This window comes from Solanum stenotomum, chromosome 11, assembly GCF_019186545.1.
Source record: "Solanum stenotomum isolate F172 chromosome 11, ASM1918654v1, whole genome shotgun sequence".
Classification (NCBI taxonomy): domain Eukaryota; kingdom Viridiplantae; phylum Streptophyta; class Magnoliopsida; order Solanales; family Solanaceae; genus Solanum; species Solanum stenotomum.
Window position 1 is genome coordinate 53,174,825 of NC_064292.1, and position 23,817 is coordinate 53,198,641.

The window sequence follows — 23,817 nt, forward strand, 5'->3', positions numbered from 1 at the left end:
TATATAACGAGAGTTTAATGCACTAATACCTTACTCTTCCTAACAACATGATAATACGAAATCATAAGTCCAACAAAGAGTAAAGTTCCATAATTTTTGAGTAAAGTCAAGGAATAAATTTAATCATTTTTAAAAATAAATTAAATAAATAAACCTAAGAAAAAAAATGTAGTATTATGAAAAAAAAAAAAAAATACTATCCAAACACTGAAGAGAAGTGTTTGGGCGTTTTGCGAACTTTCACCTGGAACCACAAACAAGAAGAGAAACCCAAATCAGAAAAAAGAGAACTTGGCAAAGTAATTGACTTTCTTGGTTTTGTATATATAAAAAGTTGAATTTTTGGGTACCCATTTGGCTGAAATGGCAGTAAGAACACCTATAACAGGGATAACTATGGCTTCGGCACCTTCAATTTCACCTTGTAATAGGGTTGTTGTTGTGAAGGTGATGCCTTTTAGAGCTTCTTTCTTTGGTCAAGGAGGTAATGTTTCAGTTTATTTTGAAATTACTGAAATTGGGTTTTCTTGATTTGCTTTGTATGTGATTTAATCTTTGAAAATTTCTGAGTTTCTGTTTAATTCTTGACTGGGGTTATCTTAATCTTTTGTGTTTATTGTTTCTGTGATGCCCTTTTATGTTTTTAAGCTTTGGGTTACTGTGGATTTTTCTGATTTCAAACTGTGGGATTTATCAATTCAGTTAGTGTAAAGATGCAGCCTTTTTAGTTTGTTTTGTATCTTTACTTTTTTTAATGTTTGGTTTGATTAGTATTTGTGAACCAGTTATAAGATGTAGACTGTTTAGGAGCTTCTTGAAACACTTCAATATTGTTCTGTTTTATAATGTGTTGCAACAACATACCCATTGTAATGACTTGTGGTAGATAAAGTTTGTCTAACCACCGCTCTCTAGAACATACCTTTAAGCCTTGGCGACACGTTCTTATAGCACAGTACCGGAGGCGAGCCTCTGTTTTACCTACCCCCGTCCAATACGATGTGCAATATCACCATCAATATTTCCATCTCCTTGAATTATGGATCCAAAATACTTGAAACTTTCTCTCGTAGGTAAGACCTGTGCATTGATCTTTCTTGTGGTTGGTTTTTCACTTCGCCCAAATGGATAGTACAACGAAATATTAATGTTAACGTTTGTGTTTGAATGTGACTGAATGTATTTTTCATCTTTCACTAGGATGGTGTAGATATAGATATAGGTCCCTGGGGGCTTATGAAGTTTTAGGACCATGGTAATAGCAAGTTTAGGCATTGATAAATTTGAGACTTAAAAGGAAATCTTTCAACTACTCAATGGCGTTTGGGGTGTTTTACACTAAGTGATTTATTCCCATATGCCCAAGCCCTGGCGAACAAAAGTTACCCAATATCTGTGGTGATGGGAGGTAGCAGGTACCTTGTGGAATAAGTCGAGGTGCGCACGAGCTGATCCAAACACCACGGTTATAAAAAGAAAAGTCTCAAGATGAATCATCCCGGGTACAATGTTTTCATTAAAGACAGAACTATGGGATGCGCTATCTCAATGCCAACTCATCCTACTGACCCAACCTTCCACTCCCTATATTAACCTTTAGATTAGATGAAATTAGCTTTACATATTAAGCGTGATCACTCAGTACACAAATGAAATATTAAATAGTCAAATATCATAGGTTACATCCTTGCTTACATTCTTGTTAGTTGTATCCTTGCATCTGTATCAAATATTTCACACATATTCCTTAACTTAACTATAGATGTTATGGCCTGCTCAATACCTCAGCATGCATTACTGATCAACAATCATTCCCTAGGCAAGTAAGATGGGATAGCGGCAAATTAACCTACACGAATTAAATTCCATTTCAACGCAACCCACATTTATCATTGATGATGCATCTTGTCATGCATGCTCATTAAGTCTGTCGATCTCAATGTTCTTACCATGCTTGGCCAGTCTAATAAGTTGGTTTAGAAAGTTTTGTGCTTTTGGAATTCTTCAAGTGTGCCATAATGGCTAGTAGTAAAGTCCCTTCTTTGTCATGTTTCTTCTTGTCTATACTAAGGTTAAGCTTCTGTACAAGAAACTTCTGCTTTTGTCTATATGTAGATATAGCTCCATTAATTCTTTGGTACATGGAGGCAAATTAGTTAGCATGTAACCACTGTTTTGGCATGATTTTATCAGTTCAGAGGAGTAACTAATGTGTTGGTCAATTGCCGCCTTCAACTTTGGTCTTACCTTTGACAAGTACTTGCTCTTGGTGTTTGAGCTTTATTCATCCTTTTACTGTTTGATGAAAAACATAAAATTTATTTTATGTAAGGTTAACTCTAGAAAGCTCTACGTATACAACGGGTGGAAATTTATACTCACATATTTGACCAATAGACATAAATGGAAAGTCTTGCTATTTTAAGGTTTTCATTGTATACTGTTTTGGTGTATAACCAAGACCAGGTTTTCGTTTACATAGTGTTCAGGGTCGTAAGTCAAAGTTTGCTAGTAAACTAGCAGGTTCCTCCTCAGTTTAATCTTCTTTCATTACTCTGCTGGGAAAAAAATCTCCCCTCCCATCTTTCTCTCCTCGGTCTTCCCATCCTCTTCCCGCCCCTTCCCAAGCATTAATTTGCTGACAAATTCTATTTACTTGCAGTGGGAGCTGTAAAACTTGCTGGGCTACAGCTTACTCTTTCTAATAGATCCAGGTGTAACAGTCATGGTGGGGGTGCCCTTGGAGCTCGTATGAATCTATTTGATCGGTTTGCTAGAGTTGTCAAGGTTATCTGGTCTTTGTTGTTTGTCATTCAATCATGTATCCCTACATTCAGTCTCCTATCGCTCGCTCTAAACTCAGATGTTATTTTCTCTTCTATGTGTTATGTAGTCATATGCAAATGCACTTATAAGCACCTTCGAAGACCCAGAGAAGATCTTGGAACAGACTGTCCTAGAAATGAATAATGATTTGATTAAGCTGCGACAAGCTACAGCACAAGTATGCCCTTAGCAAGTTGCGTTTTATGGTGATTGAGATATCATAGTAAAGGAAGTGGAAATAAGTTTGATGTTTTTCTTTTCTGTGAAGGTCTTGGCTTCACAAAAGCAATTGGAAAATAAGTATAAAGCTGCACAACAAGCTTCTGAAGATTGGTAAGTGCTAAGGAAGCTTAATTGGTTCTGTATGTATTAGTTGTGGTTTAATTTTGCTTCAATCCTAGGTATCGTAGAGCTCAGCTTGCTCTTGGAAAGGGGGATGAGGACCTTGCTCGTGAAGCTCTCAAAAGAAGAAAATCTTATGCTGTAAGGCAATTTTCTGTTGACAAATTTGTTGGAGTTCATTTATTTACATATAATGTTTAAAATGGAGTTGTCGTGGAATAGGAAGTTATCTTATCATTCAGGTTGCTGGAATTCTATATTGAGCTCTTTCTTTTGATATTTCATTGTTGTATTTAGATGTCCTCGATCTCTTATAAGAAAAGAGCAGATAAGACCAAGGAGTTAGATTCAGTTTGATGAGTTACATTCTTGAGTGACATGACTTGTGCATTTGCTGGTTAGGAAGGACTTGAATTACTTTTCGTACTTTATTATTATCCCTTAAATCTAGTCTAAGAATCTATCACCTGACCTTCTCCCAATCAATCAGAGAGAAAGTTATTGCTGCATGGGTGAAAATCTCAGAAGATAAATCTTATGAAGCTGATTGGATTGAGAAATAGTAAAGTGCATCAAGAAATTGGAAGTTCCTCTACAACAAGAATTAAGATAAGACAACTCAATCTAACTAACCTCTGGTGGAACTAACATTAGCTTATTTGTGATGTAATAGCACATCTATTTGCTGGATATGGTGGAATAGTCTAGGGGAAGTAACATCCTCAACATCCCTTTATTTAAAATTTCACATATAATATAAAGTCCGTCAACACCCAAGGGTGTGGAGGTCGATGAAGTGGGTGCAAACTTTGGAAACCAAGGTTCAAACCCCAGTAAAGACAACAGACTAGGTGTTTTTTCTTATTTTCTTAATCCTTAGTGCATAGAGTTAACCGGTAATTGTGCTGGCGGGAGATAGCCGGTACTTGCTAGAATAGTCGAGGTGTGTGCAAGTTGGCTCAAACACTACTATAAATAACAAAAGAAAGTTATTCAATTTTTCATAACGGAAAAGAAGAGCAACAGTGACATCGTATTTGTCTAGTGACCTCCAAACATATGCCACATTTGTATGTCTAGTTTTTTGCATTATTATTTCTTGAAGTGGCAAAATTTCATGTCTTAATAGAAATAAGGATTCTTGATTGATATTGTTTGGTTCATTACATTGTTCTCAAATGTATAATTGCAATACCAAGAACAGACATAAAATATTTTCAGAGTGTTGTGTCTAATGCATAATTACAATATGAACACAACCACAACACTAGGTATTGCTGACTTCAGTGGAATTTGAGAAGTGATACAATTTAGTTATAATTGGGTTCCACGACTTCTTAATCTAATTATGTAACACGGAAGATGGGTTAACTTACATATTGAAGAGTCTTATAGTGTCCTTCTCTCCTCCATATCTCAGTAGATTACTTCTTTGAGCTTGATATGCCAAAGTGGATGACTTAGTAAAAGACTAGTATGCTTTAGCAGCACCTTTCATGTTTCCCAAGAAAAGAAAGAAATATTTGAATAAGGGAAGAAGGGTGGGGTGGGTTGAAAAAGCTCGTCCAGAATTTGAACTTGAGGATCTTTATACCAAGAATGCCACACACTTATCATTTTCTTGATTGGTTTACAGAGTGTCTGCTTAAGAGGATAATGAAGTGAAATGAACATCATGGCTATTATATGTTGAGTTTGCATCCACTCAAGTTTGAATTGTGCAGGATAATGCAAATGCCTTAAAGACTCAACTTGATCAGCAGAAGGCTGTGGTTGACAATCTAGTCAGCAATACACGGGTGTGTTCCTAACCTTTTCTTTTTTATCTGCTTATTATTCTGGAAATTTATTTCTCAGATTGGTCTTTAATCTGAGTAATTTTTGGGACATTTATTGTAAGTTCCATCTAGGAACAAATTTTACCAAAATCTGGGTGTTGCACTTTATGTTAAAAATGAACTGGAACCTTTTATCTTTGACTATTGTCATCTCTCATCTGGCAGCTTTTGGAGAGCAAGATACAGGAAGCAAAATCAAAGAAGGATACTCTGAAAGCACGTGCTCAGTCAGCAAAGTCAGTTACTTTCCTTCTCATCATTTCATATTTATCCTGAATTACAAATATCCAGGACTCACACTTTTGGTTATACCTCTTGTAAGGGGCATTTCCCCCAACTTATCAATAAAACTATCGCATCAATATAAAAATATATGTGGCTCATAAAATTGCCACACTTCATTAATCTCGTTTCAAGAAAATGACTATGAGGTTTATCATCTAGGACGGCAACCAAAGTAAGCGAGATGTTGGGCAATGTAAATACAAGCAGCGCTCTCTCAGCCTTTGAAAGAATGGAAGAAAAAGGTTCTGACAGATATTCCACCTTATCTTTCCATGTTTTCTTCTTTTGCTTCCAATTTCAGATGCTTACTTTGCTTCTACTTTAAAATTTTCTTGTCTTGTAGTAATACCTGTAAGAGGTTGATTTTTTGGCCGCCTATATATACAAACAATAAGACTGAATGCTTATCCCTTCACAGCATTTTCCTTGTATCAACTACAAAAATGTAACCTTTATAGAACTGTCAAATTACTGATTTATTTGTTTTTAAACATCTTCACCTTGGTCTCTCATGTTTGATACTCTATATGTATATCATATGAAATGATGTCTACTGAGACAACAAAATCTCACAAGGTTGGCTAGAATCCAGGAGGAGCTCAGCCGTGGGCATGAACTCTGCTATTTATTACAATTTGTTGAGTCCAGCTGTCATTGCTTATAAAAGAAAGATAAACACATGTTCAATGTCAGCATCTTTTTTTGAAAATAATTAATTGAAGTGTGCAAAAGGACGTTGGTAAGAGTAGTGCTTTTGTTGTAAAGCCAACATATTTTTGTGCAGCTATTTAGACAATGTTCTTGTCATAGAATAATTCTCCTCCCACCCTTGAATGCACCTTTAGTGTTGAAAATAAGAATTGGTTATCCTGGATATAGTTCCGCTGAAACTATGGAATCACCTACCCTAGTCATGCGCTAAAATAGTTGTGGTTGATTAAAATGATTGTCTTACTTTTTCTCAATTTTCCATAGTTTTGACGATGGAGTCTCAAGCTGATGCTCTTAACCAGTTAACCAATGATGAGCTTGAAGGAAAGGTAATTAGTGTTTCTCAATTGCATTGCCTTCTTTTAGGTCATGTGCTCTTGGTAATTCTCTCTTTGTACTAGTCCAAGAGTTGCTTTCTTTGAATAGACCTGAAAAACTTTTTTTCCCTCTCCTCTTTGATGTCTAACTCTCTATCTTACACTGTAATATGCAAGTCTTCAAACTTCATGGTTTTGTTACTATCCATTACCTCTTATTTTCCTCTTTGCCAATGTTTATTGAAACCTGAAGCAATGGTAATATTTGGCGTCTCCTTTTTTCATCGCTCTCTCCTTTATTTGTATTTTGTTCTTACTTTTGTCTTTCTTGATCATTTTTATTTGGAAATGTGGCTAACTTCTTGTGCTTTTTCTTATTATTGTGAAAATGGAAAGTGATCCAAAATGTAACTAGTCTCACTTTGCGTATTCACAACATACATAATTGGTGAAAATATTTTTTGTTTCGGTACTCATTTCTTGTGAGCACAAAACACCACAAAAGGACAACATGCTTGTGCTGCAAACGAAGTTTTAACTTCCATTATGCAAAGCCTTTGTGGGAGAATTTAGTGCTTCTTAGGGGATTGTATTTTTTTTTATCCTAAATGATCATTCTGCTTTTGACAGTTTGCATTGCTGGAGACCTCTTCTGTTGATGATGATCTTGCCAGTTTAAAAAAGGAATTGTCTGGAAGCGCAAAGGTATTTTGTACTCGATCTATCCATATATGGTTATGAATGTCTCAGATGTGTCTTCATTGTTGAAAGCACGAATTAATGGAAGTATGGGCACCTAGAGTACAGACTAATCTTTCCCTCTAGATTGAGCTATATGCTTGGCCAAGTATGCTAACCATACCAAGCAGCAAGATTTCTAGGATATAAGAAAATAATCATGAATGTTGGCAAGCTATTGTCCTTTTTCTCCCTGATATTGTTATCGGGTGATGTCAAATTTTAATAAATCAAACTACATATGGTAAATAGATGAGACGAAGTATGAGTTGTTTCTCTCCATTATACACACTTCTGGCTAAGTTAATTGTCTAGCCATGAAATTGTATTATCCGTAAAAGCAGAACTAGTGTGCATATGTGGGCGACTTGGGAAGGTGAGGGAGTTACTTGAGGATGCATAATTTGCTCTATTCTGCCCCCCAGACTTTGGTCTAGTTGTAATGTAAGAGTGTAGCATGTGTGGGTTATGAGCACGTCACGAGTTTCAAACCGTGCCCCAATTGGCCCTTGGGAGATTTTCTCATCTATCAGGAAAAAAAACATAATCTTCTTCATTGTTGATGTAGCATTTCCTTATAAACCTCCAGACTAGAGCTGAGGTATTTTGGTTTAATGTTTTCCTTTTATTGACTAAGCAGAAAGGAGATCTTCCACCGGGGAGAACACCAGTTGCCAGATCAAGCTCGCCATTACAATTTCAAGATTCAGAGATTGAAAAAGAATTGAACGAGTTAAGGAGGCGGGCAAATGACTTCTAGAGATCCCAGTCGATCTTTCACACTACAAATCGTCTTCCTTTAGGCATTTGTTACTCAAAGAATGTGGCTTTTGGCTTTTCCGAGAAGTTGCCTCATCGATGAAAGCCAGCGAAATAGGAAGTGAAACTGGGGAAAGTATATTGCAATATGTTGATACATCTTCTTTCAAATTATTGACCTACATTATGGCAATATAGTGTAAGCTAGTCCTGACTTCAGTTTTGTATACTGTCACCCAAATATTTTCATGTAAGAACAGTTATTGTAGATTTGGAAATTCCACAATGTTGGTTTTGCTCTCATTTTGTGAAAACTGTTTTTTCACATGTTATTCTCCACAACATGCTTCAAACTCTGTGCTTTCAGTGAGCGAGAGTCTATTAGAAACAACATTTCTACCTTCACAAGGTAAGGGCTAGGTTATGTATACACCATCCTCCTCAAATCCTATTTTTGTCTCATAAATAGCGACCTGTTCAGAATAATGTAGCAATTGTCCCTCTATCTCCGACATAGACTCAATGAAATTGAATTCTCTGTAAAAATGTGGTGTACCAAATGGATAGACGGTAAGACCCTATGTACCTCAACTATATCTTCACAGAAACAACGTTAATCGAATGTGTACGATAAGTGAAAGGTGGCAACACACAACAACCAATTGATTAATCCTGAACTTCACAACGACAACTTTAATCGAATGTACATGATAGATGAGAGGTGACAACACATAACGTCCAATTGACAAATCTAGAACTTCACAATTTTAATCGTGAGAGGTGGCAACACATGACGACCAATCTTGAAAATTACAGTTAAGTATTTATTAGTAAATGAAACAACAATCCGTTGTAGTCTAGTTGGTTAGGATACTCGGCTCTCACCCGAGAGACCCGGGTTCAAGTCCCGGCAACGGAATTATTTTTTTCATTTTTATTTTTTTATCAAAATAATGCATTATATAAGCGTACCTTACGCATTACAACTTGTACCTCAAACAACAAAAATCCATATAAATAAAACTCTAGATACTTCCCAAAACCTCACAATTCCCCAAAAATGGCTTCCATTCCTCTTCTCCGTTTCACTCCCACTACCCCTCGTCTTCTCCCCCACCCTCTCAACCTCAATTTCCTCCAAACCCGTATTCAAACCCGAACCCGTATCCATACCAAACCCACTTCCATCTCCGCCTCTTACAACCCAATCCCCGCCACTGACCGCCTTATCTCCGCCGTCGCTTACTTGCTCCCCTTCTTCAACGGCCTTCAATACGGCCGTTTCCTTTTCGCTCAATTCCCAACCCTAGCTCTTCCATTTCAACCAATTCTCCCACTTCTATCACTCTACCGCTCTCTCCCTTACGCTAGCTTCGTCACTTTCTTTGCTCTCTACTTAGGTATTGCTCGGAATGAGAATCTGAACAAGTACCCCCGGTTCAACGCCCTGCAAGCGGTGGTGCTCGACGTTCTACTGGTGCTTCCGATGTTGATTCAAAGGATTTTTTCACCGGGTCAATCGGGTATTGGGCTGAAATTTACGGTTTGGATGCATAATGGGCTTTTTGTGTTTGTTGTGGGCTGTTTTATTTATGGGCTTGTTTCTTCTATACTTGGAAAAACTCCTTATTTGCCTTTTGTTACTGAAGCTGCTAATAGGCAAATGTAGTTTTTTTTTTTTTTTGATATGCTGTTGTTTTGTGATTTTTTTTTTTTTTTTTGGTAATGAAAGGAAGGTTTTTGTTGCATGGAATTGTAATTTTATGTGTGATATTTTAAATCGGATCGTCGATGAGATGTTTATGGGATAATGCAGGTATTACTTATTTCACAAGACAAATACATCAATTTCCTCATATAACTTATAAAAGGGTAGTTTGGTTTCCCGTCACTATAGTATAAATAAATGATGGATAAGTAATTCAAAGACTACATAATTCCTTCAACCAAACTCAACCAAACATAGATCGCATGATTAATATACTTTATATCTCACACAAACAACTCCTAAATGTATTTAGTTATGTGGGGTTTTCAATTGCAAACCAAATGTTATATTAATTAATATTATGCTTGAATAACTAATTTTTTCATTAGATACCAAATATTGTATAACTTGTATATAAATAAATTAACACATGAATAAGTTGCTTCTTTATTAGCTGTCAAACAACCTAGCTTCAAAACTCAAAATTGTCTGGTATAAGTACAGTACTGCTGTCCTGGACTGTGCAATCATATTTACATTTGGTGGTGTCCAATGTATCTAGTGAAGGAGAACATAAAGTTTCTCCTTTCTCGTATGCAAGATACACAGGTTTATCAAAAACAATCTTTCTACCTTCCAAGATAGGAGGGTAAGGTCTACTACATACACTCTACCCTCCCTAGACCCCACTTGTGGGATTACACTCGTTATGTTGTTTTTGTTGTTGTAAGATACATTGTTGAAGAGCTGAACTTCAAAGGATGAGGAAACTACAATGTGTTCATCATGCAAGGCCAAAACCAGATTACTATCATCAGCCAGAAAAATGATAGGCTCGCAATGCAATTGCAACCATAGATCAGCCATTGTTTCTCAGCAAGTGAAGCAAATTATGGAGAAGAAAATGTGGCACTAATTGAACAACTCTTGCAAGTGTAAAACCTTTAGTCGCGCCAAATCTTCATCTCATTAATACTACCATAACTTGAGTTGCTAAAGACTCCCAAGAAATTGATTTATACTGTACTCCAGCCAACTTCTTTCCTCACTTTCCTGTCCTTCATTATTTTCCGCACAATTTCTACCTCTTCCCACATTCCTACAGAACTATATAGGTCTGAGATTGCTATATAGTACCCATCATTTTCCGGGTCAGATTCAATAGCATGTTTTGCAATTCTTATACCCTTCTCAACCTGACTGTGAAGTTTACAAGAACTTAGTAAAGAACCCCAAATAGCTGCATCTCGAGCAATTGGCATGGACAAAACCAAAGTTTCAGCGTCATCCAAATTACCAGAACGACCAAGAAGATCAACCATACAAGAATAGTGCTTCAGTGTGGGCATCAAGGAAGAATCTTTCATTCTTCTAAATATGGACTTTCCTTCTTCAACCAGCCCTGCATGAGCACACGCCGAGAGCACAGCAAGAAAAGTCAGTTCATTTGGCTTAATTTTCATCTGTTCCATTTTTTTGAACATTTCTATAGCATAATTTGCTTCTCCATACATAGCATAGCCTGAGATCAGTACATTCCAAGAAACAATATCTTTCTTTTCCATTGAATCAAATATTTCTCTGGACTTTGTTAGCTGTCCACATTTTGCATACATATCAGTCAATGCAGTATCAAGCAAAGTATTCTTTCCGAACTCAACTTCCTTGATGTATTGATGAACTTTCTCTCCTTTCTCCAGGGAAGATACTTGAGAAGAAGCAGAGAGCAAAATCACCAGCGTTGCAATATTAGGCTTGTAACTTTCTGCTCTCATTTCATCAAAAAGACCAAAGGCCTCCACAATTTCTCCACAACTAATAGAGGAAGTCATCATTGTGTTCCACGTAACAACATCCTTATCGGTCATCATACAAAAGACTCTCCACGATAAAGTTAGATTCTTGCTGCTTCCATACATATCTATTAGAGAATTGGCGACAGAAACATTTCCAAGCATCAGATTTTTTATAACATGACAATGCAGAGATTGACCTAAACGAAGTTTTTCCAACCGGGAGCAAGAAGAAATCACAGATATCAAGCTGTTGACATCAGATTCAACTCCCAAGTATTGCATATCTCTGAATAAATCAATGCACTTGGCTTCTAATCCGTCCTTCCAATAGCCAATAGCCATCACGTTCCAAGCTTCTGTGTTTTGTCCATTCCCTCTATTAAATATCTTTTCTGCCAGATTCAAGAGTCTAAGCTTACAATACATGGCCAGTAATGTGTTACTAACCATGTGATCCTCATCATAGTTTCTTCTCAAGATGAATCCATGAAAAGTCTTAGCTTCAGAAATCATTGCGGCATTACCTAGACCAGAAAGTACACAACTAATCACCATCCCATCTGGGGATATCCCACTAGCGAGCATTTTCAAGAACATATCAATGCATTCATCTATACACCCATATTTTGCATAAACGCCAATTACTACCGTCCAGGATAACAAATCCTTCTCATCAACCTCACAAAACGAACTATAAGTTTCTTCAACCGAACCACATTTCGAGTACATTAACAAAACAGAAGACTGAACAACTTGATAACAACCAAAACCAGTTTTCATGGCCAACCCATGAAAACACTTACCTTCTACCAATGCACCCAAATTCCCACAAGCTTGAAATCCACCCTCCAACGTCCGAAAATTCGGCCTCACCTCACCTACTCCATTCTTACACATCAAACAAAAATACTCCAACCCTTTACCACTCTCTCCATTCTCTACATACCCTTTTATAATCGCAGTCCAAGACACCACATCTCTCACAGGAATTTCATCAAACACATCAGACGCATACCCCATAACCCCACATTTCGAGTACATATAAACCAACGAAGCTCCAACAGCACTATTATCATAAAAAAGATTCAATTTTAACACCAACCCATGAACCCCCATCCCTATTTCAACCAACCCAAGTTCCGCACAAGCAGAAACAACCATTGGTACCGTAAACTGGTTAGGCAGAGCATTAGAACCCCGCATCCTGGAGTAAAACTCAAGCGATTCTGTGTATTTCCCATTAGAGAAATAAGCTTTGATAATCGAATTCCAAAGAAAAGGGTCTTTAAAATTGATGAAATCAAACACTTTTCTTGAAGAAATGAGGTTATTGTTCGAAGCATAAAGAGAGATAAGCTTTGCTGCTATGTACACGTTGTGGGTATGGCCAGTTGTGATTATGAAGGCGTGGGATTGAAGAAGGGATTTGAGGTCTGAAGAAAAGCCATTAATGGAGAGGAATGTGTTGATTTTATGGTGAAGATTTTGAAGTTTAGTTCTGAACATGGAGAGAGTGTACAATGAGCCAATTGAAAGCAAAAACAGGAAATGGGGTAATATGAATTTTACTTTTAAAAACTGTTTAAGAACTATAATTTAACTTTAAAATATTCTAAAAAAATATTTACTAGTTCTCAACATTTGAGATATTGTAGATCATTATTTTGAAATTGGTTTTCTCTATCATTAATATATTATTATTATTATTATTATTATTTAGGGATAAAGCATAAGTATATTCTAAACTATGAATTAAATCTCAGCGACACATTTTAACTATACTGAGATTCCATTATTCGCCCTCAAAACCCTACTACTATAGAAAGTTAAAACATACTGATTAATTTGAAAATTGTGAACTTAGTTGCCTTGCAATCTTTGAATATTTGGTATGATACTATATTGAAAATTTTAATTCGGTTATAAAAATATTATATTATTATCATTTTAAGTTAATTTGATATTTTAAAGTTCTTTTCGATAATTTGTATATGTTGTTTGACTTCAACGTACATAAACTCATATAGTAGAGAATTATGACTTTGATTTTCAAGAAACGTTTCAATTATATCAAACTAACATCTTATATAGAAATATTCAAAAGAAAGTAAAAGTAATTCTTTTTAGTTAAGTAATTAGATAAATAAAACATTTAAATCAAGATAGAATAGTCAAAGTTTCAGTATCACATAAACAAATTTTTTTGTACCAATACTAATTCGTATATTTATTAGTATATAATAATATATAGTATATGTAAATCTATACTTCAGACCTTCTATATAATATTCGAGGTTTCTTTTATAAAATTGAATACCATATCAAATCGGATAAATAAAATACATATTAAATATTATAATATAGAATCATGGTATTAAAATTTTAGTTATAATATTATATTATAATAGTATCTATGGTACCATGTCAACCTTTAATCCTAACCATAAAAATAAGGGAATTTCACATCCATTGCTTTATTTTCAGTTTTGACAAAATTGTTGACAAAACATTTTCTCCGAAAATACATTTTGGAAAAGTTGTTGTGGTTCATTTTTTTCATTTATTGTTTAGGTAGAATATCATTTTCAATAAGGACAATTGAGACAAAAATTGCAATTATTTCCCACCAAACAAAAAATGGTTTCCCCACCAATTATTTCAATTTTTGAATTTATCTTTTTGTCCATATTTAAGTGTTTCTCCTTCCATCCTATTTTAATTGTCTTTTTAACTCTTTTCATGTCCATTAAATTTTTTTTATAAGGTATTAGTTATTAGTTATCCTATTAATTATATGGTTTTTGATAATTAAGTAGTATTAAAAAGAATTGCGTTTTTAATATTAAGAGTATGATTGAAAATATCTTTCAATTTTAATCTTGAATTGATAAAGCGATAATTATTTTGGAATAATTCTTTTAAGCTAAAGTAATAATCAAAACGGGACAGAGTAAGTATTAAATAAAACTAAGTATTTTCTCATGTCCATTTTACTTATCATAAGTTTTTCATGTCCCTTGAGAAAATATTATCTAAAAAAATAATTTAAACAAATTATCCTAATTTACTCTGGTCTAATTTAATAGTTTCCCCCCTATATCAATCACCCTATATTTATTGAGCTTTCATTTGTTTGCACTTAATAGATGTTTGATTTTGAATGGTTCAGATTTTTAGTCATTATAAATACATTTACTTTTAATAATTTGTATAAAAAGATCTTAATCACTAAAATCTAAAAAGAAAAATCTTAATCCTTGCGTGTATTATATTTAGAGAGAAGTATTGAAAATATCATTAAACTCAACATGAATTATTAGTTTCATCTCCGAATTATTGACAGCCTTAAAAACACATCTTTACTTGACTAACTAAACTTAAATACACTCCCGATCTTGCAACACGAGTAAAATATACCTCTATATTCTCGTCAAGTTTAGGACTGTTTTCAACACTTCTGTCGATTTTTTATTAAGAGTTTCATGCTACTACAAGAATTTGAGACCACTTGTTATGTCATGTGACAAATAGTGGTGCATCTATATTTAATTAATCAAATAGAAGTATTTTCACGACTATCAATAAATCAAAAATAAAATTAATAATTTGCATCAAATTGAGGATATTTTCAATACCTCTCTCTAATACTATTTATCATCATTCTATCCATGATCACCGCCCTACCACAAAATACAGCAAAATAAGGCTAATTAATTTTTATTTTATTTTTTTAACCTATTAGGACCCTCAAAGCATCAATCATTGAAGCATAGTGTGTGACAGGAATATAATGAGTCAAGTAAAATACAATAAAAAATCAATAAATTAACTAGTAAAGCATACTCTGACAAGAACAAACATCAAAATCCCACTATACATTCCTTAAAAAACACTTTTTTTCTCCCCTCAATTCTTTCTTTTGTCCATTAAGGTATTGGAATCCAGCAAAATCTCATGATTCTTTGATTCTTTATATGTTTATGGTGCTCATAAGTCATAGTTTCCAGTAGTATATGGCCAAGTCCAACTGTTTCAGCTTCACTGCATCAAGAAGCTGGTTCCTCAAATACTCTTTTTCAAACTCAGGTTTAAAATCTTCCACCACAGATTTAGGCAATAATACTATAATCCACTGCTGGATACCCAAAACCCATAAAGAAAAAACGCCCTCTTTGGTCCTCATACATGGAATTGGAGCAAATGCTATGTGGCAATGGAGTGAGTTCATCAAACCCTTATCATCAAGATTCAATCTTTATGTCCCTGACTTGTTGTTTTTTGGTGAATCTTACACTTCTAGGCCAGAAAGAACTGAATCTTTTCAGGCTGAGTGTGTTATGAGGACTATGGAGGGTTATGGGGTTAAGAAAATGGATGTTGTAGGGTTGAGTTATGGTGGTTTTGTGGGGTATAGTATGGCTGTTCAGTTTCCTGAGGTAGTGGAGAAACTGGTTCTTGTGTGTTGTGGTGTTTGTTTTGAGGAAAAAGATATGGAGAATGGGATGTTTCAAGTGAAGAGTGTTGATGAGGCTGTTGCAGTTTTGTTGCCACAGAGTCCTGAGAAGTTGAAAGAGTTGGTGAAATTGTCTTTTTATAAGCCTATCAAGAATCTTCCTTCTTGTTTCCTCAATGATTTTATTGATGTAAGTCTTGATTTCCCACTTATATATCTTTTTTTATGTTGGAATTTGTTTCTGTTTACATGACTATTTAACTAGTGTTTGTGCAGGTTGAGTATTAGGTATAAAGATTGAATCTTTTTTGTTTTAGAGCAAAGGAAGTTTATGTTTTCTATCATGAATTATTGGTGATTATTTTGTTGCTTGGTGGGAAAAGTAGGATTCTTGAAGGTTTTGATGTTTTCATTGAATTATTAGAACTACTGAACAAGATAGAAGAATTGAGGATTATAAATCAGTCTCATGCTTATTATTATAAAAAAAAGCTTGTGTACCTCATGGGGAGGTCGAGGATTAGGGTATAAGGTGAGTTAGAAGTCGTTCCCTTTTCCCAGAGTTTAGATATATTCGTTTCTTTCACTTATTTTTAGATTTCTATCACTATTTGTTGTTTCGGCTTGATATTTGATTATCTTGTTGTTTTTGTTTGTTGCTATTGCTTCTTTTTCATTATTTGTTTGGCCGAGTCTTTCAGTAACAACCTCTCTACCTTCAAAGGTAGGGGTAAGGTTTGGGCACACTCTACCCTCCCCCAGAAAGTTGCCAAAAGAAAATGATCGAAAAAAACAATTTTATCCGACCTGCCGGATTCGAACCAGCGACCTAAGGATATCTGAAAGGTTTACACCTACTACAGTCCTCCGCTCTACCAACTGAGCTAAGGTCGGTTGCATATAAATCCTTCCTAGTTGATAATATTATGAGGTGATCTATCTTATCAAATTCCAAGAATGTATATTCTCCATCCCCCATTTCACAAAATTGATGTTGAGAGAGATAAACTTTTGGATTCCAAGAATGTATATTCTAGATTTTGGCATGAAGAATGTTATTAGTTGTTTCAACTGGTTCTGTTAATCATACTTGTTGCCGTCATGATGTTCTTTTGCACCATTATTTTTTCTGTACGACGCTGCATATCATTCACCTAAAGCTTGCAGTTCAAGATTTGATGTCTATCTATCTCTTTGCTACAAACTCTTTTCTTCCTTTTTCTTTTTTTAAATACTCAGACAATGCAGTCTCAAGAGTTTGATCAATGTGTATTAGAAGATTTTGTGACTGTTGGATCATGGTTGTCTTCCTTATATTGCTATATGAAAATCTGAATATCTGTATTTGAAGATATTTGTGACAATTGGATAGTTGTTTTCTTTCTTATATTGATGTACGGAAATTAGTATTTGTTTGTTTGTTTGATCTTGCCTGTATATTGGAATCTGGATGATATTGTAAGGTGGTCTTACTTAGAAAGTTCCAAGAATGAATTTTGTCTTCCATCTACAACTTCAAATATATCAAGTTGAGGAAGCAGCTTCTTAAAGTTGTTTCTAAGATGTTTATTGACTTATCTACCTTTTGGCCTGAAGTGTATATTGTTTCTTCGACCAGTTCTGGCTCCAAAGAAGTACAAGTTGTCATGATCTATGTTCATTACATCCTTCTCGTTATTTGTTCTCATGTTGTTCCTTTTGCACCACTACCTGTGCCCCCTTTCTCTCTCAAAAATAAAATCTTGAAATCTATGTTGTTCGGACTCTTCAAAAATGTCAATGGGTGCGTGTCGGATCCTCCAAAATTAGTGTATTTTTGGAGTATCCAACACGGGTGCAGCAACGTTTTCGGAGAGTCAGAGCAACTTAGCTTGATATTTGGTATATGATTGGTATGATAAGACATCAGAGACAATTGGTTTCTTGATGGTTCCTACATTGGTTTATATAAGCTAGTTGTTGTGTCTCTGGGTTTCTTACTGAGATTTTAAGAACTCTGCCTGGATTAAGAAATTGGAGTTTGCAGGGAATCTCACACTACTGAGACAAGAATATTTTTATAAGGTGATGTTTCCCAGAAAAATGATAATAAATTCTTTTCATGCATCACTTGTCAGATGAGAGAATATTATATGAATAACCTCTTCTCTAGAATAGAAATTATAAAAAAAAATCATACCCTCTTCTCTAGAATAAAAATTATATAACAAAAGGAGAAAAAAATGGCACAAAAAATAATCAAAATCCGACCTGCCGGATTCGAACCAGCGACCTAAGGATAACTGATAGGTTTTACCCCCACTACAGTCCTCCGCTCTACCAACTGAGCTAAGGTCGGTTGTTATTGATTCTTTCCAATGTTGTTTTTAAAACATTAAAAATGTTTATTTTGACTTGTTCCAAGAAAATGACTTATGTAGTTTTGCTTCAAAGAAACCCAGCTGTCTACCAAAGCTAGGACAAATGAGTAGAATCACCTAGTGTTTTTTTTGTCTCTGCTGGGAAATGAACGTAAGACCTCATGGCTCTCAACCACTTCATTGACCACTAAGGCCACATTCTTTTAATTACTTGCTCTCATGTTGTTCCTTTTGCTCCAATAATTGTTCTCTAGGCATTCCTTCTGCATTTTTTTTAACAAGTAGGCATTCTTTCTGCATTTTCACGCCTAATATCATTTTAAAGTTCTTGCTGTCTGTTTGTCTACATCAAATCTTTCCTTCGCCTTCACCACCCTGGTGCGCTGTTTCTCTTTCTCAAATACTATATGTAGTATGTACTCTTGAAATTCGATAGATGATTGGTATCTCAAGACATGTATGACGGTTGGATGCTTGTTTTTCTCTTACATTTGTGTAGAGAAACTAGTTGTTATGGGTCTATGTTCTGCCTGGATTAAAAAAATGGAAATTGCAGGGAATCTCACACTACTCACACATGAACATATTCAATAAGTTGCTATTCCCTATGATAACGGTAATAAATACTTTTCATGTACCTCTTGTCAGAATGGGAGTATATTAAAAGGGAAACCCCTCTTCTACAGACTAAAATAGTTTTTTAAAAAAAATAGAAAGTACATGGCAAAAAATAATCAATCCGACCTGCCGGATTCGAACCAGCGACCTAAGGATATCTGATAGGTTTTACACCCACTACAGTCCTCCGCTCTACCAACTGAGCTAAGGTCGGTTTCTATTTATTCTTCTCTATGTTGTAGTTTTGAGAACATAAAATGCCTATCTTGCATGTTCCTTAGAAGCTTGAAAACATTGTGAGGTGATCTTAGTGAGTTACAAGAATAGATTTTGTCTTCCATCTCCAATTTCAAATACATGCAGTTGAGGAAGAAAATTCTAAAATTGTTTATAAAATGATTGGTTCTGAGGGTCTTTTGGAAACAACCTATCTATCTCCACAAGGTAGGGGTAAGGTTTGTGTACATTCTACTCTCCCCTAAACCCCATTTGTGGGAATACAATGGGTATTATGTTGTTGTTGGTTCTTTTGGCCTGAAATTTACAATATTTCTTCCACCAGTTCTCCTCCAAAGAAGCGCAAATTAACATGAACTATGTGCATTGCATCCTTCTAATTATTTGTTCTCGTGTTGTTCCTTTTGCACCACCAATTATCCTTAGGTATTCCTTGTGCATTTTCATGCAAAGTATTGGTTTCAAGTTATTGTCTGTTTGTCTATTTAATTCTTTCCTTCCCCTCCACCACCCTGGTTCCCCTTTCTTTATCAAATGTGATGTCTGTATATATTCTTGAAATTCGATAAATGATTGGTATTTCAAGACATTTGTTTGAGTTGAGTGCTTGTTTTCTGCCTGGATTGTAAAATTGGAGATTGCAGGGAATCTCACACTACTGACACAACACTAAAACTATATAGGTTGCTATTGCTGAAGAAATGATATTAAATATTGTTGTCTTGTTGTCAGAGTGGGACTATATTATATGGCAAGCCCCTCTTCTCCAGAATAAAATAATTATTTTGAAAAAAGAGAAAAAGAATCAATCCGACCTGCCGGATTCGAACCAGCGACCTAAGGATAACCGAAAGGCTTACACCTACTACAGTCCTCCGCTCTACCAACTGAGCTAAGGTCGGTTGTTGTTGGTTCTTTCCAATGCTATGGTTTTGAAAACATTAAAGAATGTCTATCTTGTTTTGTCCCAAGAATGAATTCCCTCTCTAAACACAGCTGAATATTGTCCATCAGTTGCATGAGCATGATCACTTTTTTTTTTCTTATCGAGAAAAGATAAAAGAAGAGGAACTCATTCTAATGCTTACCTTGACTTGGAGTCTTGATAACATTATAAGGTGATCTTACTTTGTGAATCCCAAGAATGAATTTCGTCTTCCGTCTACATTTTTAATGAATATGAAGTTGTGGAAGAAACTTTGAAGTTGTTTATTAGATGTTTGGTGACTTATCTACCTTTTGGACTAAAGTGTACATTATTTCTTCAACTAGTTCTGCTGCATAGAAGACCAGTTCTCCTCCACAGAAGCGCAATGAACTATGTGCATTGCATCCATTTAATTATTTGTTCTTGTGTTGTTCCTTTTGCACCACTACTTTATCTCTATGTATTCCTTGTGCATTTTCATGCATAGTATTGGTTTCAAGTTGTTTGTTTGTCTATGTTAACTCTTTCCTTCCCCTCCACCACCCTGGTTTCCCTTTCTTTATCAAATCTAATATGTCTGTATATATTCTTGAAATTCGATAAATGATTGGTGTTTCAAGACATTTGTGAGAGTTGAGTGCTTGTTTTCTGCCTGGATTATAAAATTGGAGATTGCAGGGAATCTCACACTACTGACACAACACTAAAACTATATAGGTTGCTATTGCTGAAGAAATAATATTAAATATTGTTGTCTTGTTGTCAGAGTGGGACTATATTATATGGCAAGCCCCTCTTCTCCAGAATAAAACAATGATTTAAAAAAATAAATAGAAAAAGAACATGGCAAAAGAATCAATCCGACCTGCCGGATTCGAACCAGCGACCTAAGGATATCTGAAAGGTTTACACCCCACTACAGTCCTCCGCTCTACCAACTGAGCTAAGGTCGGTTGTTGTTGGTTCTTTCCAATGCTATGGTTTTGTAAACATTAAAGAATGTCTATCTTGTTTTGTTCCAAGAATGAATTCCCTCTCAAAGCACTGCTGAATATTGTCCATCAGTGTTATCAAGAATGCCTATTGCATGAGCATTTTTTTACTTGTCAAAAAAGGTAAAAGAAGGGGAAACTCATGCTAATGCTTATATGAAGTTGAGGAAGAAACATTTAAAGCTGGTTATAAGATGTTTGGTGACTTTATCTACCAAGCCTAAATTATCATGATCTATGTGCATTGTGTCCTTCTTGTTATTTGCTCTTGTATTTTTCCATTTGCACCACTACTTGGTCTCTAGGCATTCTTTCTGCATTTTCATGCCTAAGTATTGGTTTAAAGTTCTTGCTGTCTGTTTGTCTATATAAACTCTCACGCCCCTCCACCTCCCTGATGCCCCTTTTCTCTTTCTCAAATATCATGTGTAGTATATATTATTGAAATTTGTTATACGGTTGGTATAGCAAGACATTTGTGACTGTTGAGTGCTTGTTTTCTTATATTGGTTTTTAGAGAAGTCAGTTATTGTGAGTCTTGTTTTTTTACTGAAATCTTAAGCCTCTGTCTGGATTAAGAAATTGGAGATTACAGGGAATCTCACAGTACTGACACAAAAATATATTTTATAAGCTGCTATTACCAAAGAAAATGGTAGTAAACTCTTTTCATGTACCACTTGCTAGAGTAGGAGTATATTATATGGTAAGTCCTTTACATATATAAAAAAAAAGATGGCAAAAGAATAAATCCGACCTGCCGGATTCGAACCAGCGACCTAAGGATATCTGAAAGGCTTACACCCCACTACAGTCCTCCGCTCTACCAACTGAGCTAAGGTCGGTTGCTGTTGGTTCTTTCCAATGATATGGTTTTGGAAACGTTAATAAAATGTCTTATCTTGTTTTGTTCCAAGAATGAGTTTCCACTCAAAGCTACTGCTTAGTGTGTTGTTCACCAGTGATATGGAGTTATGTAATGTCCTTTTTAAGGATTTTAGTTTTGGCTCTCGGAAACAACCTCTCCAACTCCAAGGTAGGGGTAAGGTTTGTGTACGCTCTACCCTCCTCCAACCCCACTTTGTGGAATTACAATATGTTAGTTGTTTGGAGATGGAGTTTTCTCATGGATGTTAGTAGTGAGAAAAGTTTTCTCGTAGTATCGACTTGTGGAGGTGATAAATGGAAGCATGTACTATGGAGTTCTATACAATTACTATAGCATGCACTTTCTCCACTAGTTTAATTAATGATCCCCTCTATCTTTTGTGCGCGAGGAGTTTCAGTGAGATGAACTCTGAGGTTTTCAGCTAGTAGAATTTTCACAGAAGCTAGATAGGAATGCTGTCGACATTTAGCAAATTGATCAACTGAACTTCGATCCAGCTTTTAATCTACATCTATGTTTGGCTTCTCATTAATACGAGAAGTTTGAATATATGTCACGATTGTTCAACCTAAAGTTGGTATTTACGTGTTTTCCCCCTTGTTGTGGCAGGTGATGTGCACAGTCAATCATCAAGAAAGAAAGGAGTTGATCGAAACATTACACTATAACAGAAAGCTCTCTGATCTTCCTAAGATTACTCAGGTTCGTATAAACTATGGTCTTACCTCTGCGCTTAAAGTTCAACAATTATCGTTTGTTATTAGTTCTCTTACTGATATCCATCTCCTTTATGCAGCCTACGTTGATAATATGGGGAGAATATGATCAGATATTCCCACTAGAATTGGCTCACAGATTAAAAAGGTCAAACCTTACAAAACTAGACTAGCTCAAGCATTAAACGACTAGCTTTGCGTTTTTGTCTGAACTTGCTTTGATGGTGCAGGCATTTAAGTGAGAACACGGAACTTGTTATAATAAAGGATGCAGGACATGCAATTAACATGGAAAAACCGAAGGAGCTTTTCAAACACTTGAAGTCATTCCTTCTTGATTCGCGCCCTCATACTAAACACGACAGTAATGGCAACAGCCACAAGCTGGATTAAAACGCGTGAAGACGACATTACATTGGAGGACTTTCCTGGTAATTTGGCTGAATCTCTTGGTTATCTACCTTCATTGCATTTATTTGTCACTTGGTTCTTGCAATCTCTCGGTGCCTATTCATGAGTACCTGCACAGAGTATTTGTTCTTTGAAGGTAGTTCCCTGAACTGAACAATACGATCCTGGATATTCTCCTTTCCATCACTAACTTATTTAGGCTCAGAGTTTCAAGTTGCAAGGTCCTCTTCCTGAGTCGATTCAAAACCTTATGAACCTAACGCGACTTGATCTTAAGTTACATTTACGAAACCCCAATCATGGGTAGAGGACTCTGCAGTCGGTTAAAACTCAGTCTAAATAACTTAGTGATGGAAGGGAGAATATCCAGGATGGTATTGTTCCGTTCAGGGAGTAACCTTTAATGAACGAATACTCTGTGTGGGTGAGATTCGAAAGAGATTCAAGAATAGATCATGAGAGATTGGAAGAATCAAGCGAGAAATAATGCAATGAAGTTAGATAGCCAAGAGATCCAGGCAAATGACCAGAAAAAATCATTCTAGTGAACATACTTATTTCCTTCTAGACCTATTTAGTAGGCATTTGGCTATAGAAATAAAAAAAAATCACTTTTTTTTGGAATTTTTAAATTGGAGTTACGTTTGATTATATTTTTTGCAAAGAATATTTGGTTGATTAAATGTACTTTTTCTAATAAGATGTGATTTTAACATACAATCAAATCTGCTTTTTAAATGCCCAAAATTGTTGTTTCACTAATTCAAATGTCATAATTAGCTAACAAGCTTATTCCAGTTATAACACATTTTGTTAATTACTTAATGTTGCTAGGATTCTGCAAAATCTTTTATTATGTACTTGTGTTTTTTTTTCCCCCTAAAAATGGGGGC

The 23,817-nt window shown here is 35.4% G+C and overlaps 4 protein-coding genes, 1 long non-coding RNA gene and 7 other non-coding genes across 12 annotated transcripts; 5 read left to right on the forward strand and 7 right to left on the reverse strand.

The window, feature by feature from the left end:
- Window positions 1-213: 213 nt before the first annotated feature.
- Window positions 214-8,035, forward strand: LOC125845176 (membrane-associated protein VIPP1, chloroplastic). Its single transcript, XM_049524621.1, has 11 exons — window positions 214-484; window positions 2,663-2,787; window positions 2,894-3,004; window positions 3,095-3,159; window positions 3,228-3,309; window positions 4,893-4,967; window positions 5,172-5,242; window positions 5,451-5,533; window positions 6,267-6,331; window positions 6,950-7,024; window positions 7,698-8,035. The coding sequence occupies exons 1-11, from the start codon at window positions 364-366 to the stop codon at window positions 7,815-7,817; spliced, it is 993 nt and encodes a 330-aa protein (XP_049380578.1). The 5' UTR covers window positions 214-363; the 3' UTR covers window positions 7,818-8,035.
- Window positions 8,036-8,662: 627 nt separating this feature from the next.
- Window positions 8,663-8,735, forward strand: TRNAE-CUC (transfer RNA glutamic acid (anticodon CUC)). Its single transcript has one exon. It is a non-coding gene; the product is annotated as a tRNA-Glu (tRNA).
- Window positions 8,736-8,874: 139 nt separating this feature from the next.
- LOC125845178 (protein TIC 20-II, chloroplastic) lies at window positions 8,875-9,503 on the forward strand. Its single transcript, XM_049524623.1, has one exon. It carries the CDS (start codon window positions 8,877-8,879, stop codon window positions 9,483-9,485), a length of 609 nt encoding a protein of 202 aa, XP_049380580.1. The 5' UTR covers window positions 8,875-8,876; the 3' UTR covers window positions 9,486-9,503.
- A 483-nt stretch (window positions 9,504-9,986) lies between these two features.
- On the reverse strand, window positions 9,987-12,896 carry LOC125845172 (pentatricopeptide repeat-containing protein At4g39952, mitochondrial). Its single transcript, XM_049524616.1, has one exon. It carries the CDS (start codon window positions 12,824-12,826, stop codon window positions 10,541-10,543), a length of 2,286 nt encoding a protein of 761 aa, XP_049380573.1. The 5' UTR covers window positions 12,827-12,896; the 3' UTR covers window positions 9,987-10,540.
- A 2,243-nt stretch (window positions 12,897-15,139) lies between these two features.
- LOC125845177 (uncharacterized) lies at window positions 15,140-23,521 on the forward strand. Its single transcript, XM_049524622.1, has 4 exons — window positions 15,140-15,963; window positions 22,407-22,499; window positions 22,594-22,661; window positions 22,744-23,521. The coding sequence occupies exons 1-4, from the start codon at window positions 15,334-15,336 to the stop codon at window positions 22,904-22,906; spliced, it is 954 nt and encodes a 317-aa protein (XP_049380579.1). The 5' UTR covers window positions 15,140-15,333; the 3' UTR covers window positions 22,907-23,521.
- On the forward strand, window positions 16,517-21,711 carry LOC125845180 (uncharacterized). Its single transcript, XR_007444239.1, has 3 exons — window positions 16,517-16,619; window positions 19,843-19,885; window positions 21,596-21,711. It is a non-coding gene; the product is annotated as an uncharacterized LOC125845180 (long non-coding RNA).
- Window positions 16,575-16,667, reverse strand: TRNAY-GUA (transfer RNA tyrosine (anticodon GUA)). The gene is made up of 2 exons: window positions 16,631-16,667; window positions 16,575-16,610 (listed from the first exon to the last, which is right to left on the reverse strand). It is a non-coding gene; the product is annotated as a tRNA-Tyr (tRNA).
- Window positions 18,018-18,111, reverse strand: TRNAY-GUA (transfer RNA tyrosine (anticodon GUA)). The gene is made up of 2 exons: window positions 18,075-18,111; window positions 18,018-18,053 (listed from the first exon to the last, which is right to left on the reverse strand). It is a non-coding gene; the product is annotated as a tRNA-Tyr (tRNA).
- TRNAY-GUA (transfer RNA tyrosine (anticodon GUA)) lies at window positions 18,872-18,965 on the reverse strand. Its single transcript has 2 exons — window positions 18,929-18,965; window positions 18,872-18,907 (listed from the first exon to the last, which is right to left on the reverse strand). It is a non-coding gene; the product is annotated as a tRNA-Tyr (tRNA).
- On the reverse strand, window positions 19,798-19,890 carry TRNAY-GUA (transfer RNA tyrosine (anticodon GUA)). Its single transcript has 2 exons — window positions 19,854-19,890; window positions 19,798-19,833 (listed from the first exon to the last, which is right to left on the reverse strand). It is a non-coding gene; the product is annotated as a tRNA-Tyr (tRNA).
- Window positions 20,776-20,869, reverse strand: TRNAY-GUA (transfer RNA tyrosine (anticodon GUA)). Its single transcript has 2 exons — window positions 20,833-20,869; window positions 20,776-20,811 (listed from the first exon to the last, which is right to left on the reverse strand). It is a non-coding gene; the product is annotated as a tRNA-Tyr (tRNA).
- TRNAY-GUA (transfer RNA tyrosine (anticodon GUA)) lies at window positions 21,660-21,753 on the reverse strand. The gene is made up of 2 exons: window positions 21,717-21,753; window positions 21,660-21,695 (listed from the first exon to the last, which is right to left on the reverse strand). It is a non-coding gene; the product is annotated as a tRNA-Tyr (tRNA).
- Window positions 23,522-23,817: the final 296 nt, after the last annotated feature.

Excerpts from the sequence above, each read along its gene's own strand:
- LOC125845176 (XM_049524621.1), top strand. The coding sequence starts at position 364 with ATGGCAGTAAGAACACCTATAACAGGGATAACTATGGCTTCGGCACCT. Across the intron at positions 6,332-6,949 it reads ATGATGAGCTTGAAGGAAAG|TTTGCATTGCTGGAGACCTC; the intron begins GTAATTAGTGTT and ends TGCTTTTGACAG. Across the intron at positions 7,025-7,697 it reads AATTGTCTGGAAGCGCAAAG|AAAGGAGATCTTCCACCGGG; the intron begins GTATTTTGTACT and ends TTGACTAAGCAG.
- LOC125845178 (XM_049524623.1), top strand. The coding sequence starts at position 8,877 with ATGGCTTCCATTCCTCTTCTCCGTTTCACTCCCACTACCCCTCGTCTT.
- LOC125845172 (XM_049524616.1), bottom strand. The coding sequence starts at position 12,826 with ATGTTCAGAACTAAACTTCAAAATCTTCACCATAAAATCAACACATTC.
- LOC125845177 (XM_049524622.1), top strand. The coding sequence starts at position 15,334 with ATGGCCAAGTCCAACTGTTTCAGCTTCACTGCATCAAGAAGCTGGTTC. Across the intron at positions 22,500-22,593 it reads ATCTTCCTAAGATTACTCAG|CCTACGTTGATAATATGGGG; the intron begins GTTCGTATAAAC and ends TCCTTTATGCAG. Across the intron at positions 22,662-22,743 it reads TTGGCTCACAGATTAAAAAG|GCATTTAAGTGAGAACACGG; the intron begins GTCAAACCTTAC and ends TTGATGGTGCAG.